Source organism: Leptinotarsa decemlineata, unplaced genomic scaffold (genome assembly GCF_025532065.1).
Source record: "Leptinotarsa decemlineata unplaced genomic scaffold, Ldec_3_MD MMD2_P_RNA_scaffold_2, whole genome shotgun sequence".
NCBI lineage: Eukaryota > Metazoa > Arthropoda > Insecta > Coleoptera > Chrysomelidae > Leptinotarsa > Leptinotarsa decemlineata.
This window is the reverse complement of record NW_027412529.1, coordinates 17741227-17759679: the sequence shown is the minus strand read 5'-3', so window position 1 is coordinate 17759679 and position 18453 is coordinate 17741227. Positions and strand designations below refer to the sequence as shown.

General features: G+C 35.0%; 2 protein-coding genes across 2 annotated transcripts in view; one reads left to right on the top strand and one right to left on the bottom strand.

Annotated features, from left to right (window-relative positions):
• Nucleotides 1-1965: 1965 nt before the first annotated feature.
• Nucleotides 1966-18453, top strand: part of LOC111514260 (uncharacterized) — a 67451-nt gene continuing 50963 nt past the window's right edge. Inside the window, exon 1 of the mRNA XM_074184618.1 lies at nt 1966-2074. The gene's annotated coding sequence lies outside the window, so the exon portion shown is untranslated. The remainder of the gene's footprint in view (nt 2075-18453) is intronic.
• sPLA2B (phospholipase A2B) overlaps nt 2583-18453 on the bottom strand; it is a 42026-nt gene continuing 26155 nt past the window's right edge. Inside the window, exons 2-3 of the mRNA XM_023170512.2 lie at nt 12711-12934; nt 2583-3021 (exon numbers count right to left, since the gene is read on the bottom strand). Of these exons, the coding sequence (XP_023026280.1) occupies nt 2696-3021; nt 12711-12934 (550 nt within the window). The 3' untranslated portion in view covers nt 2583-2695. The remainder of the gene's footprint in view (nt 3022-12710; nt 12935-18453) is intronic.

The window sequence follows — 18453 nt, the reverse complement described above, 5'->3', positions numbered from 1 at the left end:
CAGACCATATACCCTAGACGGTTCACGTAGGTTACTTCACCTTGAATCCCTTTTTTAGTACCGATACAAATCTTAAGATGGCACTGTAAATTTGTTCTTTGGTTTTATGTCACGGACCCACATATATTCTTGTGGTTTGTGATGTATGTCAAAAATAAGAAGAAGAAGAACATGTTGCATATTATATAAAAAATGGTCATGTGACTCATGTGTTGTTGTTTTACAATGGTTTATCACAACAAATGATGCGTTCCTCATTGCAAAAGTATATCTAGGATAAGACATGCGTTCCTTAATCCAGATAAAGATATAAATAGGTTCAAGAAATGGATACTGGTAATTAATAACTTGGAACTGATGGAAATGAACCCAAAAAAAGTTTACGGTTCTAGAAGGCTGTGTGATAGTCATTTTGAGGCAAAATACATTTCTGCTTGGTCTCACAAGTTATTTGGGAACGCTGTTCCAACTCTAAATCTTCCTAGTGAGTAAAAATGTTAATTCGTGAAACTTAAATGAAACAAGACTTTTTTATAGGTTCAACAGGCCCAAATGATGTATATGATACTCTATCAACATCTAAGTCTTCAAATAGTTCTTCTCAAGAAAGTACTCAATTTAATGAGTTAATCGTTGAGATTCCAGAATTGAACGAATCTTCTCACAATATTGAAGGTAATGAATATAAACATACAGACATATATCGAATTGTATGTTCTCAATGAATTATCATTCACACCAAAATTTGTTAATTTCGTTTAGAGAATATGGTGGATCTTTCACTAGAAGATTGTGTTACCCAACGTTATCATTCCTCAGTTCTTTTTATGATATTGTCCAAGTGATAAACTATTGTTTAGATAAACAACCATACTCCAAACATTTAATTCGTATAATTGAAAATACAATGAGAGGCAAGGTTACCTTTGAATTCTTATCTTGCAACAAAGAGAAACATAAAAATAATATAATTCAATTTGTTATAAAATTCACCATAACAACTATCACACATAATTGGTGCAAGCGTGTAAATCAAATTATACAGGGAAAATCGAAACTGTATACAGGTACAAATGTCATTAAATTACAAGCCAATAAAATTCGTTTAAACAGAATAAAGAAAAATAATTCTAAGCAACCTGAACATATAATCACCCAAAATGTTTAATGTTGAAATGTTCTGAATAAAATATCTATAATAATTCAGCTGTTTTTTTTTAACCTCATTACCCTAATAATTTTTACATTGTTTTTGGAAATTTCAGCGTATTGTTTAAAGTCCACACAACACTCAATATAAAGTGTAGTTTGAGACTCTAAACAATACGCTGAAATTTACAAAAAACATTTGAATAAAATGAATATTCCATGTATATACAACATTTGAATATCCCGCGTCCGTCACAATGGTACTGATACAAATCTTCAGATGGTGCCTTTTTGTTTGAGACTCTAAACAATACGCTGAAATTTACAAAAAACATTTGAATAAAATGAATATTACATGTATATACAACATTTGAATATCCCGCGTCCGTTACAATGGTACTGATACAAATCTTCAGATGGTGCCTTTTTCCGTCTCTGTTGTCTAGCATTGCCGTGAACCGTCTAGGGTATATGGTCTGTGTATATATTCCAAACTTATCTATTCGTTTGTAATATTCTTCTTAGCGTCGATCCAAATAACAAAAACCCGATTTTAGTTTTGTGCGAGCTGTCAACGATGAAACACGTCGAAAGGAAAGGCGATTCTAAAATTCGTTCTGAGTCAATAAATCAATACTGGATTCTTTTGTACGAAAACATCAAAATGTACAGGAAATCTGATTTTGATTAATTTTGGAAACTAATTGTTATTTAAGGAAAATGTATCTAATCCACGGGTTCGCTACTTGATATGATTTGTAAAATAATCCTGTCCTTTGTTGATATTGTCATTATGGCTGGTTCATACACCAAACTTTTAATTTATTCTTTGCCTTCCACCTTTACTTCAAGAAAATTGTCACGATGTTGATAAATAGGAGCAAAAGTCAAAATTTGTTGTGCGAGCCAGCTATATATGTAAAGTGTAAGTAAAAAAGGCACTGTCTTTACCTAGTAAGTGTTTTGTTTTCCAAATAAGACTCGATAAAAATAATAACAAAATATTATGCATCACGAATAACCATCGTACTGTTGACAAAAATAAATGAATTATCATATACTTGTTTTTTTAGAATATTCAATTTATGTTCTTATTTTTGATAAAATTGCAAAAAAATTAGCATTGTTAGATTCTACACAAATTTTTTTTGGAAAGTGCTTGTCAATGGTAGTTATTTGAAAAATGAAAATATACTTTTGTCGAGTTGTCTTCTTCCTGTCAGTCTTACTTCTCACTGAAAGTTTGCGATTATAATTTCCATGTCATTGATTCGTTGACACCCGGTATTCGTTGGATTTCAAATTCAGGAATTCGAGCAGAATGTAATAAATCGATATGTAATAAAATATATTGTGGATGCTTCCATCGGACATTTTCGATTAAAAAATTCTTGCCTGACGTTATATCTACTAGTAGAATGAATTATACATGATTTACTTTTATAAAGGTATAATGAATTATTTACATGTGTGTACATTTTCAATCATTGTGGAGAAAGGCACAAAAAGAGAAAGTAAATACGTTTTTATCTTAATTCAAATTGAACTAAAAATTATTCCTGGCAGTCCTAAATCGTTTTCCATTTTTGGTATCTTCTAGGCACGCCACTTGGACAACATTAAAGTAAATGGCTCCCATGATGTTGGCACTGTTAGAACTATTTTCCGATTTTAAACACCTAAACAGTTCGTCATCACATTTGCAGTGTGATTTCGTATATATTGAATTATTCGTCAAGTTGTACCTCTCCATATATGGTAATATTTTAACAGGACATAAATCGTGAGCCCTACAACAAGTATCTACTGCAGGTTCCGCTCCCAAATCGAAGTAATTTTTAGCTATGTCGCCAGCCCCACACCATTTTGTACCTGAAATTCAAAATGGAAAACTTCATTACGTTAACAGAATCATTTATGAAATATGCAGGGAAGGATGGGGCAAAATGAAGACAAATGGTTATACTATGCCAAGATAGTCACCCAATGGCTCCCTCTTGCAAGAGGGAGATATTCCTCTTGAGAATATATTGATATATACAGGGTCCTGCAACAGTGGCGCGGTGTTCCATATCTCTATATAGGAAGCAGATAGGAATCTAATTTTCTATAATATTACCTTATTGCTCGAGCTCGACAAAATAAAAATATTGGCGGTCACACAGGGTGTTCGATTTTTTCTGGGCGGATCCCAACTGTGTCTTTTTAAATGGCAACCTATATTTTTTATCGCTTTTTCGGTTTCTTCACAGAAAATAAAATAAACTTTATGTATATCTGAACTTCGAAAATATTGATGGTTTTCGAGATATCTAGCATGACAGGTTTTTTTTCCAATATTCGTCACTCAGAATATTTGAAATTATAAAGTGGTGCCAAGTCCAGTTGAAATTTTTTTTGGTCGAATATTCTACATTGGTAACTCTCTCAAACGATATATCTGAAATCGACCTGTGATATACAGGGTATGAAAAACCGCTTGCCAAATATTGTAAATGAAAATTTGCAAAATCTTCCTTATATTAAATGGAACACCCTGTATATTATTGATCCATAAGAAGCGCCAACGAAACCTCTACAAATTTCATTAAGTATACCCTATGGCTAAGTTCAATAGTTTTTCTTAAATGAGCATTTCTTTCGAAAAATGGTCATTTTTTCAAAGCGAAATCCATTTGACGACTGATAAGAATATACAAAAATACCCTTTCCTTAAAATATCGCCCATTCCTAAAATTACCTGTTGCTAGATAAACAAGTTGCGAATTACACCACAAAATGGACGTTCTTGAATAGTTACAATAATTTCAAAAATCTCGGCATTTGTGCCATATTCTTTCGGTCTAAAACAACCTTTCAGCGAATGAAATATTTATTGGAAATCAAGTAGTCTGGCAAATGATAGAACAAAATATTTGGCTGCAAATGAATATTGAAATTTTTAGTCAATCGTGAAGTTGAACTGTCGGTATAATTTCATCAGAATGTTGTTATCAAAAAGTGATTTGATTGATATGATTTTCATATTAGGTGAATCAGACAGGAATTGTTTATTGGCAAGTAGAATTTATTCTCAACGGTATCCAGATAGAAGGCATCCAGATGAAAGATCTTTCCGAAAGGTCTTGGGACGATTCGTTGAAACTGGATCTATTAATTATTCCAAACATGAGCGTATCAAGCCAGCTACTAATGAAGATAATGAATTGCAAGTTCTTCTTGCTGTTGAAGAAGATCCTAGTAGGAGTCAACGACAAATTGGGGAAATAGTGGATATAAGTGAGAGATCAGTGCAACGAGTATTGAAGAAACATCGCTTGCATCCATACCACGTTCAGTTACATCAAGAACTACTGTATGCTGATTTCGAGAAAAGAGTGAGATTTTGCAATTGGGCCATGAACAAAATTCGTCGAAACGAATATTTTTTCAATAATATTTTATGGTCGGATGAATCGACATTCCATAAAAATGGATTTGTAAATCGACATAATTACCATTATTATGCGACAGAAAATCCTCACTTATTGAGACAGGTGGATTATCAACATAGGTGGTCGATAAATGTCTGGGGAGGCATCATTGGAGAATATGTAATTGGTCCATACTTTTTTGAGGGACATATGAATGGTGCAATGTATCTCAATTTCTTACGAAATGATTTACCAGGTTTGTTAGATGATATTCCTCTTGACCTCCGCAATAGAATGTGGTTACAACATGATGGTGCACCTGCTCACTATTCGGCAGAAGTGAGAGATCATCTAAATGAAGTATTTCCCAATAAATGGATAGGACGGAATGGGCCTGTACGGTGGCCCAGATCACCAGATTTGACGAAACTAGATTTTTTCTTATGGGGATACATAAAAAATATGGTTTACGTTGAGCCACCAACTTCTCCCGAAAATATGCGACTTAGAATAACGAATGCTTTTCGCAGCATTACACCAGCTGTCTTGCGCAGGGTAGAACAGTCTTTCAAACATAGACTTCAGCTCTGCATTCAAGAAAATGGAAGACATGTTGAACATATTTTATAAAAGTTTCATTATCAACCTTAATTAAACTCTCCCTTTTGTAGTTTTGTAATTTGCCAGTTGACAAATTTGAATATCTAGAACTCAAGCTCTGAATGAATATAATAACATGAAAAAAATAGTTATTTATAATGTTTCTTTCTTTTAACTTGTTTGGTTTGATATTGCACGATTTATGAGTGAAATTCTGCATCCAATGAAAAATTAATTTTCCATTTAGCAAAAAGTGATAGGTACATACATTTATTCCGTTAAAAAATATTTGTTTGGACACCTTCTAATGTACAAAATTGAAACAAGATATCTTTCGTATATTTTTATCAGTCGTCAAATGGATTTCGCTTTGAAAAAATGACCATTTTTCGAAAGAAATGCTCATTTAAGAAAAACTATTGAACTTAGCCATAGGGAATACTTAATGAAATTTGTAGAGGTTTTGTTGGCGCTTCTTATGGATCAATAATATACAGGGTGTTCCATTTAATCTAAGGAAGATTTTGCAAATTTTCATTTACAATATTTGGCAAGCGGTTTTAAATACCCTGTATATCACAGGTCGATTTCAGATATATCGTTTGAGAGAGTTACCAATGTAGAATATTCGACCAAAAAAAAATTTCAACTGGACTTGGCACCACTTTATAATTTCAAATATTCTGAGTGACGAATATTGGAAAAAAAAAACCTGTCATGCTAGATATCTCGAAAACCGTCAATATTTTCGAAGTGCAGATATACATAAAGTTTATTTTATTTTCTATGAAGAAACCGAAAAAGCGATAAAAAATATAGGTTGCCATTTAAAAAGACACAGTTGGGATCCGCCCAGAAAAAATCGAACACCCTGTGTGACCGCCAATATTTTTATTTTGTCGAGCTCGAGCAATAAGGTAATATTATAGAAAATTAGATTCCTATCTGCTTCCTATATAGAGATATAGAACACCGCGCCACTGTTGCAGGACCCTGTATATATGGTGATATGGTGGTTTGACCAATTAACCAACATTGACATAAAAACTTGGCAAGTTGACTTGGGTGTCACACCAATGGGTGGTTCCACTTATGTTTCGCTTGCGTTTACGCAGCTATTTTTATCAAGTACTTTTTTGGTTTTTCTCATTTTGTCTTCAATCGAGGACCGCCTGCCCGGTACCGAAGATGCCCAATAGGCTGAAACAGCTGTCTACCGGTAGCTCTTAAATTGAAATCAATATGGAAATGATCAAAGAGTACTTATCTATTTATTTTCAATTATTCATTTATTATGCCTTAAGCGAATTGAACATTTTCATTTCATTTCGACCTGCAATCAAACTATTTTCATTTACAAAATATTACGCATTACCTTTTCAAAACATAAGTTTTCACCACATTTGGTCTCAGACTGTAGCCCTAAAATATCGAATTCCTAATGAGAAATGATAAGTGCCAAATTTCTCATAAAACAGGAGTGAAATATGGGCCAGGGCAATATTTATGATTAAGTTTCTGGAAATATCTTTCTCTCGTCAATCATCTCATAGAATACTCTGTAGAAATGGTAATGCTAATCATGAGAGTTCTTGGTGGAATGGTAATAATTTTTATGTCAAACCTCAAATCAAATCAAATCAAAATATACTTTATTGTCCGAAGATTTGCATCTTATTGACAAAGTCCAAGAAATACAATGTTGATATGAAAAAAGTACTAAAAAAGTATAAATGTAGGTATAAAATAGTTCCAAAAATGAATAAATGTAAATATAAAAAAAGTTCTAAAAATGTATAGATAAAATACCACCATGTATAAAGTGATAGTACAATAGTAGTAATATATTGCTAATATATTGTTAAAAGGATTCGCTAAAATACTCTTCCAAACTATAATAGGGTCTATCCACAAGTAGGTTCTTCACCGCCTTTTTGAAATGAACGTTGCTTAAATTTGCAGATCTCATTTCTGATGGTAAATGATTGAACAATTTACCATCATTGTAGTATATGGAATCCTTGATTAAATTCGAAGTTGGGATGGGAAGTCTAAAGGTATAATTGCTATTGCGAGTAGCATAAGGAGTAGAAGCAAAGTTGAACTTCGATTTATGTTTATAAATAAGGCAAACTGTCTCTAAGATGAAAAGTGCGATGACTGTTAACATTTTATTGGCAGTGAACAAATTCCTGCACGATTCTCTGGGTTTGACTTTACAGAGACATCTTAGTGCCCTCTCCTGTAATATCAATACAGAAGAGAGAAGGGATGAGTTGCATGCTCCCCAAAAAGGTATTCCATAACGCAGTCGAAATTCAATAAGTGCATGGTGAACGGTCTTTGCGACATGGAAACCCAACTCATTTGAAACCACTTTAATTGCATAACATCCTGAGGAGATCTTACTCTTCAGTTATTTGAGGTGGTCATCAAATTTCAGCCTATTATCAATGAATACACCGAGAAACTTTGTGTTTAATTTATTTTGTAATACGTCAGCGTCTATTGAAATGTCATCAAGCGAATATTTGAATAATATATTCGTTTTGGATGCATTTAGAGAGAGTAAATTTGCATCGCACCACCTCTTCACCTTCTTCAAGTCGTATGATATTATTTTATTTAGCGCCATTGAGTCTTTTTCTTTCTATAATATTTTGGTATCATTCGCGAATAGAGTGAAACTACCAGATATGTTAATCATAGATATGTCATTCATATATAGCAGAAACAGAATAGGGCCTAACACAGAACCCTGTGGTACACCGCAGGTACCTTTCATCATAGTTTGAACGACTGAACAATCTACCATACTTATGTATGGTTTGTTTTTTTGTTGATTTTAAACCAATAGAACATATCACTGCTTTATGATCAGATAATACGGATGGAATAATGTGCATGAAACATTTTGCTTTACAATATTGCTACAGACATAATCGATGCAGGATGCAGAAAATCGAGAGAAGCGAGTATCCGTATCAACGTGCAAACTTAAGTCAAATGATAAAAGTAAGTTCTTCAGTGACTCATTAACCAGAGAATCACAGTCATCTTAATTGATATTGTAATCACCTGTTACGATTATAGAACTATTTATCGGCAGGTCAGATAAGAGTAGCTCTAGTTTTCTCAAAAATATATTAACATCCGTAGAGGGAGATCGGTATAAAGACAAACAACATATAAATTATATTTTTTGCTAAAGCAGATTGTGAATTCAAATGTTTTATCATCCAAGAGGTCATTGAACTTTTCGATTTGAGAGAAAGAGTAATCGGTAATTACAGTGTCAGCCACCAGAATAACTGTTCCCCCGTGGTTTGAGTCTGCTCTTGAGTTTCTGCATACCACAGAGTAGCAAGGTATGTATATAGGCTCATTACTATTACACCAATGTTCTGTTAACAATACTCTGACTCCTGGCAATAATAAAGAACTGGAAAGGTACACGGTATCTATCCAAAACAAAATAGACATTGCCTAAAAGGAATCCTGTCCGATGAGGATGGCACAACCAATACATGGTGGTGCTTTGAACTGGAACACCTCAGGAAGACAGCGAGAACGACCTTTAACAAGGCAAAACGTACAAGACTCGAAGAGGACTGGGGTATATATCGCAAGCCAACCTCAGAGAGTTCAAAAAAGTCTACAGACAAAGACACCGAGAAGCCTGGAGAGACTATTGTGAGGCAGTCGAAGACTTCCCACTAGCTTCTAGGCTACAGAAGGCGCTCTCAAACGGCCACCAAAAGAGTATCGGCCTCCTGACGAGGGAAAATGGCGACAAAGCCGCCAACCTCCAAGAGAGTGCTGAGATTCTTATGGAAATTCACTTCCCAAACAAGGTAGGATGGACTACACATTACCAAATGCATTCCTACCAATTAGTCTCACATATTTCTTTTTAAAAACCATATGGAGAGGCTATGTGAGCGATATATAAGAGTTGAAGTACTAGTTCACAACCCACTTCATCCAAATCAGCATGCATATACTTCGGGAAGGTCTACTGATTCAGCCCTTCACCATGTGGTTGACAGAATCGAAAGATCATTGGACAACAAAGAATCCAGCCTGGATTTATTTATTTATTTATGGAATGTCCATTACAGCATTGTACAAGTTAATATAAAATTTGCGGTCCTGAATATGTATACCTACAAAACATAATTTCACTACAGAGAAAAGCTATATACATTTATTTTAAATTGTGGTCTTATAAAATATAAAAATAAAAAGATTAAAAATAGAATATATATACATAATACATAAATACACACATACATATAAAATATTCTTTCACTGCACATTAATATACTCTTAAGAGAATAAGATCACTCATTCAAACAGCATCATAAGGCCAAGTGTATGTCTTTATCTTTTATATTTTTTAATTCTCGTCTGAAAGTAGAATAGAGTATGCCGAAGTAGTTCAAATCTACTTTATTTGCATTCCTTACCATTGTTGATAAAGGGCTGTGGAATCCATAGTTACGGTAATGGTATTTTTTATGAAAGGTGTCATTTGACCTAGTACCAGAGGTACTAATTTTAAAATCAATGTGGGACAAGAGATCTGGTGAATAAACTTCACCAGCTAGCAACTTGAACAAAAAGCATAAGCCAATTTCTATTCTTCTGTTCACCAGAGTAGTTATGTTCAAAGATGAACATAGGGCTGGATAATCATAGTCATAATTGTCTACATGGATTCCTAATTTGTATGCAGATCTTAAAAATTTGTGTGGAACCGTTTTCAGCATATTAATATAAGTTTGATAGTGAAGGTTTCCATACCACCGACGCATATTCCAAGATTGAACGGACAAATGCACAATGGAGAACTTCAAGGGCATTGACTGAAAGGTCTCTGGATAGTCTCTTGATGTAACCTAGCATCTTGCGTGCTTTCAAGGAGATCATTATAATGTGTTGAGAAGACGATAGTTTATCATCCAATAAAACCCCCAAGTCTTTCATTTGAGATACCCGTTCTAGGTCTAATGAATTGATAGAGTATGAAAAGTATATGGAAGTATGATTTCTATTGTGATTTATAAAGAAGCATTTATTGAGGTTCAGATCCATTCCATTGGAATTGCACCAATGTACAAGGTTATTGATATCACTCTGAAGTTGATGACAATTAATTTCATTTTCAATAACTTTAAATATTTTTAAATCGTCAGCAAATAGTAGAATTTGAGAATACTGAATACTTAGGGCAATGTCATTGACAAATAGGTTGAAAGGTAGGGGGCCACAGTGACTTCCCTGGGGAACCCCAGAATGAACTTCAATACTATCTGAAGTGTAATTGCCAATTTTAACCCATTCATAGATATCGAGAGAGCGTTCGATAAAACAGCCTTTCCAACAAATACCCAGCAACTACACTCCAGGAATGTACCTCTGGTAGTAGGAGAATGGAGACTCAAGATGCTCTCTAGTAGAGCAATAAGTATCAATGTAGAAGACATCACAGTGAGAGGACTGGTCATGAGGGGATATCCACAGGAAGGGGTCTCATCACCCCTTCTTTGGAACATAGTTCTGGATACCCTGCGTAATCACCTCAACAATAATGGATTCTACACCATTGCATATGCAGATGACATAGTTATCATGCAGAACGGCAAATTTGTGAACACACTGTGCGATAGAGCGCAGGATAGGTTCAAATTAATAGAAACATGGAATAAGGAACACTCACTGTCGATCAAACCCAGGAAGACTGAGATGGTCCTTTTCACCAGGAAAAAAAGTTTATTGGGCTTTAAACCTCCCGAAATCTTCAAAAGCAAACTAAACTTCTCTGAAGAGGTGAAATACCACACCCCGTGTGGTCACCTGCATCTACACTGCAATAATAAGACCTACGTTAACGTACGGAGCCATTGCATGGAGACCGAAAGTTCTACAAGCAACGGCTATCTAAAAATTATATCAAATACAGCGATTGGCTTGTTTAAACATCATAGGAGCCATGAGAACAACACTAACCGCTGTAATAGAATTAATTACTGGTCTGACCCCTCTGGACCTGTATGTTAAGGCGGTTGCGTTAATGTCCATGTTACGATTGCGCACGGCTGGTGTAAACCTCGAAGTAGGAATGGATCAATTGAGGCTGAGCCTATGGCGAGAAGCGCTCACCGCTCAACCTCTGCTGCAGGCAACCAGTGATGCAGTTGAACCCAGGTTTGTGTTTAATAAACCCTACAAAATACAAATAAAACAAAACACAGAGTCAGATGCTACAAATGCAATACGCATGTATACAGACGGCTCAAAAACCAAAGAAGGCTAAGGATGTGGAGTGTACTCCAGATCACTAAGCCTAAGGATAAGGTGGTGAATAGGGAAAAATACCAGCGTGGTTCAAACAGAACTGGCTGGTATCTCAATCGCCACAAAAGAAATAACCAGGAAAGGAATTTCTGGCAAAAACATGCCTCAGGGCTCGTACTAGAGTGCCACCAAGATTTAGCCAAAGCCTCGGAAGATAGTAACATTATCTTGAGGTGGATTAAAGGGCACGACAGGAGTAAAGGTAATCGCATTGCCGACTCTTTAGTCAAAGAAGCGGCTGAACTAAGAATTTTAGGACCCAGTGTTACAAACGTCACACCCATGCTCAATCCCTGAAGAGATGGGAAGGAATCAAAAGATGTAATCTTGCCAGGATCACCCTGGGCGACCCTGGAAAGCTGGCGCCGAAGAAATATCTGGCAATGACCAGGAAAAATCTACGCTTAACAGTGGGATTTCTGACTGGCCACTGTCAACTAAGGAAACGCCCCCATAATATGGGGCTAGTGGAGACACCTCTAATGCAGGATGTGTGAACAGGAAGATGAAACTGTCAGGCATCTCCTATGCGAGTGTTAGGAGTTATCGTCAATAAGAGAGTGTGTGTTCAGTGAGTCTTGGTCTATACCTGTCAATATAAAGGAGATGTCTCCTAGTGACCTGTCCACCTTTCTGGAAAAGACAGGGTGGACAATGGCCTAGGAGGATACCTCCTTGAGAGGATGTACAATGGGTCACATGTGGCCTAAGTGTTGTGGGCCTACACTCACCCTCCCTCCTCTACAGATGTAGGTGAGAAAATCTTGACAAAAAAAATAAGGACACACCCGAAGAAGCCAGTCTATGGCCAAACACGCGTTGCGTTTTTGTAAAACTGTTTAGTGAAAATCTCACCATGAAGTGTTTTTTGAATACGTTAGCTATGGATTTTCATCAAGTATCGGCCAATTCCATCATATATCTCAAGGAAAATGCCAAAAACTGACATTCTCTGAATTTTGAATTTCATAAAAGTTTGAAAGATACGAAATAAAGTATTTAATTGGTATAATTAATTGATATTACTCTCTGCACAGTAAAACAAATACTTGCTAACTGTCACTGTAATCCGTGTCACCATTTAAAGAAAAGGACTAATCAGCAGAATATTGCAGAAAACTTGATCATTACGAAAATATTTTCTTTCCTGTAATTTTCTAGAATACTCAATTAAATTAAAATACGTACCCGGAATGATACCACTAAGTAGAGTTAAGGGATTTTTTGAACCTCTTCCTTGTTCAAGATCGACAGATTCGTTTTTTAGTAACTCCTCATGGATGTGAGACCTTTGCATTTCTTCAATTTGTTTGCACTGATTCATGAGAGTGATCATCTCATCGAAAGTGATTCCTACTGGTCTTGCCACTGCTTTCAATTCCCCTAAGACGTCGACTACTTCATTAGACTCGCTGAAACAAAATAATAAAACTTGAAATATACTTACTAAGGAAGTAAATTGCGGGAGTTAGAAGACTTTTTGAAAACTTTGTCATAAAATAAGTCAATCATTTATGATCTTTATCGCATCTCAAGTATGCGTATAATTTATATCTGGTTAGAATGATTGTGGATAATTTAATTGTCTCAAAAGAATTATCATCTCTTTAAACTTTTTTTGTCGCTATTAGGTACCTTACGAACGGCAACTTGCGTGAGCAAAGAATTAAAGAGGTCCTACCTTTTAACGTGTGATTAATAGCAGGAAAGACTAGTTTTACAGGGAAGTTGAAAACCAGAGAATGCTTTCTCAAAATTTTCTCTTCAAAAGGTAAAAGTACAGTCTTTCATAAATCCAATTCTGAGGTAAGTAATCAATTTCAGTTTGAAGCAGTATGAATGATGAATAATTGGTAATTATGTAATGTAAAGAAATGCTATTCATTTCATAAATTCATTCATGATGATAATTGCAAATTTCCACGACAATGACTTCATTTTCATTTACCCCTTTCGTTAAATAGTAGTTTTTTCAGTAGGACCGGTACTCTGCATTAAATAACAATGCAATTAATCTAAATAAATGAAATTTAAACGTTCAAGACAGTCTCGAATATACCTACACAGCAGGTTAAATGGCTGACGCCTATTAGAAAACAACTACTCCCCTGGCTAATACCACGAAGGGCGTTGGATTATATACGACATTTAACCTACTGTGTAGGTATATTCGAGACTGGCTTGAACGTTTAAAGTTCATTTCTTTATATTTGTTGATTGCCAGTCTTCAAGCATAGCCCACTGACTAATAGAAAAAAAAAAGAACAATACAATTTATACAAATTATCGACATTGAATCATAAAGACTACTGATTGGTAAACAGGTAGTTTCAAGAACAGATAGTCAGCAGGTATAGTCGAAATAACTGATATAGTAATCTTAAAGGTGTCGGCGAAGTCAAAGTCCAAAAAAAACAATACAAAGGAATTATGCCGCAACGGATTAGTCCACGTGACTGAAGAATTGGCGGTTCGTATTAGATAATTTTTACTAACCGAGTTTTATGATTGGCTGATGAGTCATAAAATTAAATTCGAAGTCATGTTACGGTGACGAATAGAATGCGAGCCGTCGTGTTGTCAATGTTTAGTTCAGGAAGTTATCGCGATTTGAGTGTTGAAATTCGATATTAGTGCAGTAACGATTAATTTTTGTGTGATAGTAATAACGAGTAATACTAAAATACTGAAAATATAGGAAAATTAGTTGCAACTTCTATTTAATTATCTGCGAGCGCTTTCGACAGGGTCGTACTGTCATCATCTCGGCACTACTCAAACTGAACGTGTCATTGTTGAATGTCTTTTTATACGGTCAGAACGCCTCAATTCAGGTACTCCAGGTATTTTAGGTAAATTTGCCTGTATTTGGGTGTACTCTAGGTGTACTGTTTCTAGAAGTGTATATTGATTTGTTTGATATATTGAACATTAGATCTTGTTGTGTTTTGATTTTTTTCTTGTTCCTCGATAAGTGATTTTGACTGTTAGATTTATGGATGTTTAAGTTTTCCCAAATATCCATGCGGTTTTCCTTGTTGATTTGTTTTATGAGTTTTATGTTCTCTGGTGGGGGGAAATTATGTTTATTTTGTATGGCGTGTGTTGCGAAGTTTGATTTATATACTATTGGATTTATGTATGTCTTTTTGTGCTCCTCGTACCTTTGGATCAGTTTTTTCTTGGTTTGGCCGATATAGAATTTGTTGCAGTCCGAGCATTGTATAGTGTATATCCCGTTTTGGATTTTTTCTTCTTCTTTTTCTCATAGTTGTTTATTTTTTGTATTATTTTCGTGTTTGGCTTGTATGTGATGTTGATGTTCAGTGGCTTGAAGAAGTTTGTTAGTTTTTTGGTTTGGTGTCCTACGTACGTAAATGCTGTCCATCGTTGTGTTGTTTTGTCTGTTGGGGTGGCTTGATTCTTGTCCTGTATTTTTTGTTTGATTCTGTTTTCTAATTTATTTATTGTCTTTTGGGTGTATCCGTCCTCGTTCGCTATTTGGTATATGATTTTCCGTTCTTTGTTTCGGGTTTCATTGCTGAGTGGTATCCTTAGCATTCTATATATGAATGCGTTACAGGCAGCCATTTTGTGTGATGGTGGATGGTTTGAACTTGCGGGTATGGTGGAGCCTCATATAAAAGCGCGCGCGCCATCCAGCCAGTAATGTAATTCGACAATATTATGAAAACAAGTGAATTTAGTTAGCGACTAGCTAGGTAAAGTGCTGTACGTGCAGTGGTGAATACTGTGAGTGGTGTCATTAACAAGTTTTTAATACTCGATTCTTCACTTCGGCATTTTTGAAGACAAAATTATGTTGGAAGCAAAAAAGAAAAAACGGCAGTATAGCGCGGAACATATAAAATATGGATTTATTGAAAATCCCACAAATCCATCTTCGCCTATGTGCCTTCTTTCTCAAAAAAACATTTTCGAATGAAGTGATGAAACCCTCAAGGCTACAAGATAATTTGAATACAATGCATTCAGATAAAAAAGACAAAAGTGTGACTTATTTTCAAGAACTGGAAAAAAACACTCAGCTCAGCCAACTGTGTCAAAAATGTTTTCATAGGCTTCTAAGCAAGACGACGACGGACTCCGAGCTTTCTACAATATCTCCTTGCTAATTGCTCAAACAGGTAAACATCATACTATTGGAGAGGATTTAATTTTACCGGCAATAAAAGAAGTAATAAATACTGTGTTCCATAAACCAGCGGCAGATATTATCCGAAAAATTCCTTCGAGCAATAGTTCCGTGCAAAGACGAATTGATGAGATGGCTAAAAACATTGAAGAGTCATTGTGCAATCATCTGAAGACTTCTAAATTCTCAATTCAGTTAGATGAGTCCACTTTACCAACCTATGAAGCATTGTTGTTGTCATACGTGAGGTTGATTAAAAATGAGAAAATATATAAAAAACTACTATTTGCCAAAAATTTAGAGACGGATACAAAAGGAGAATAATTTTGTGATGAGAAAGAAATTCCACTGAAGAATATTATATCAGCTGCTACGGATGGCGCTCCGGCTATGACAGGAAGTCACAAAGGCTTCATAGTGAACTTAAAAAATTGAATTCCAGATGTGCTCGCTTTATATTGCGTCATTCATAGGCAACATTTGGTTGCGAAAAATTTGAGTGAGCTCTTCCCTCAATCACTGCGATATATCATCAAAGCAGTCAATAAAATCCGAAACAGCTCTTTAAATGACAGATTATTTAATCAGCTTTGTGTTGATAATGATGAAGATTTAAGCCGATTGCTATTTCACACAGAAGTGCTTTGGTTATCAAGAGGTTACCGTCTGACTCGACAATCTATTTGATTCGGTAGTAGAGTTCTTGGAAAACAAACACAAAGAATTGCACGACAACCTCGTCACTTCAAAGAATGATATTGCGTACTTGACAGACCTGTATAAATTATTTAATGATGTCACTCTCCAACTTCAAGGTGACGATTTGAATTTGATTGAAACAAAAAATGTCATTGCTGCTTTTGTAGCCAAATTGCTCTTATACAAGAATAATATCGGCAGACGTGAGTTTCGCAATTTCCCTAATTTGTTAGCAGTATCCTTCAACAACGACGACTCGCTTGTTTACTGTCAACATTTGGAGAACCTCCACAGTGATTTCGCAGAACGATTCCAGGACATTTAAAAATTGGAAATACCGGACTGGGTGTTGGATCTTTTTTCAAATGTCAACACAGCAGAATCACCCCAGCTGGAAGAAGAACTCGAACTGATAACGAATGAGGAAATAAAAATAAAATTAAAAAATGGATACCAAGAATTTTGGTACAAAAGCCAATCCCGCAATTGTACCCTGGATTGTGGTCCATCGTTCAACGATTTTTGATAGCATTCCCATCATCGTATTTGTGTGAACGTGGATTTAGTGCTGTGGCAAGGTTGCTAACTAAAAAAGGGAAATCGGTTGCAGATTACCGAACGCGATGACTTACGGCTGTTTTTGAGTAAATTCGAGCCTGATATTAACAAACTTGTTAAAAATCATCAAATTCATCCTTCACATTAGATTAGTTTTAAAATTCAAATTGAAATTTTTGTTTTAATAACATGAACAAAAGTTTTCCTAATATTACAAAATGGTGTTTTACATTACACTCATCAGAAAGTCTTATTTTCACATGACACACATAATTTAATTATTAAAATAATGACTGCGATTGTGATTCTTAAGATGTAGTAAAGTAAAAAAAATTGGTTGGCGCTAGAAAATAATTAATTCTAGAAGTGGGCAGTAGATAAAATAAGTTTGAGAATCTCTGATGTAGATGATGTATTAAAAACTAAAGAGTAATACGGAAGGTACTAGGTAGCAGTCATCACACCACTCTCCTCAGCAATCTACGGTATTGATCAGGTAAAAAATAATAAAATCGTTGGGCGTAGCGTAACCTGAGTTAATGTGTTAATACTACGCTCAACGATTTCATTATTTTTTAGCTGATCAATACCGTAGATTGCTGAGGAGAGTGGTGTGATGACTGCTACCTAGGACCTTTCGAATTATTTTTTAGTTTTTAGTACATTATCTACATCAGTATTATCATTTTTTTCAATAAAACCGTTCAACATAAAAAATATTTTACTTACTTTATATCAAATTCAGTTATTCAATAAAATATCTGTTGTCATAGGGATACTAATGACAAGGAATGTCTATGGGAACGGTAAGATAACCTTAACTGACTTGAAATATCTACAAAACCGATAATTTGAAGGGTTAATCGGCGACTTCACCAGATTATGAAAAACTTTTTCTGTCATGAACTTCTTTTGTATTTTCAATCGTTTCAAATAATGGTTGAGAAATACTACCTCCGACAATTTTCAAGGTTAAAGCAAATGAAAGTTTGAAACCAATTACGGAGCTATGCCTTTCAAGTAAAAGAAATATAGAATTATTTCTTCGAAAGGAGTAGGTTATATAACCAGTTTTTGGCACATTTGATGAATTTAATTGTTTTAAAAGTCAAAAATTAATATCTGTTCTGCTCAAATACATTTCTTTGTTAATATGTTGATAATAATGAACACGTTATAAAATTATTGGGCTTTCGCGGACACATTCCGCTTCCACCATCCAAGAGGTGGTAAGGAAGAAATTGCTTGGTAAGAAGGCCCTGAAACGAGACAAAAGATACTGATGTGATATTCTAAAAAGTGTTTTTCAGTGTTAGAAAATATACTAACATGTTAAAATTCAAAATAATTTATACCGACAATTTACAACTGGGTTCTAAACATTTTACTGCTACTAAGTATGAGTGCTACAACTCTGAGTGTCACCCTGATTGTGAAGAAATCACTACTTCCTTGACTATGCCTCACACGATGATATGTCACTTATCGACACTAACAAATACTATAGCAAACTCTGTA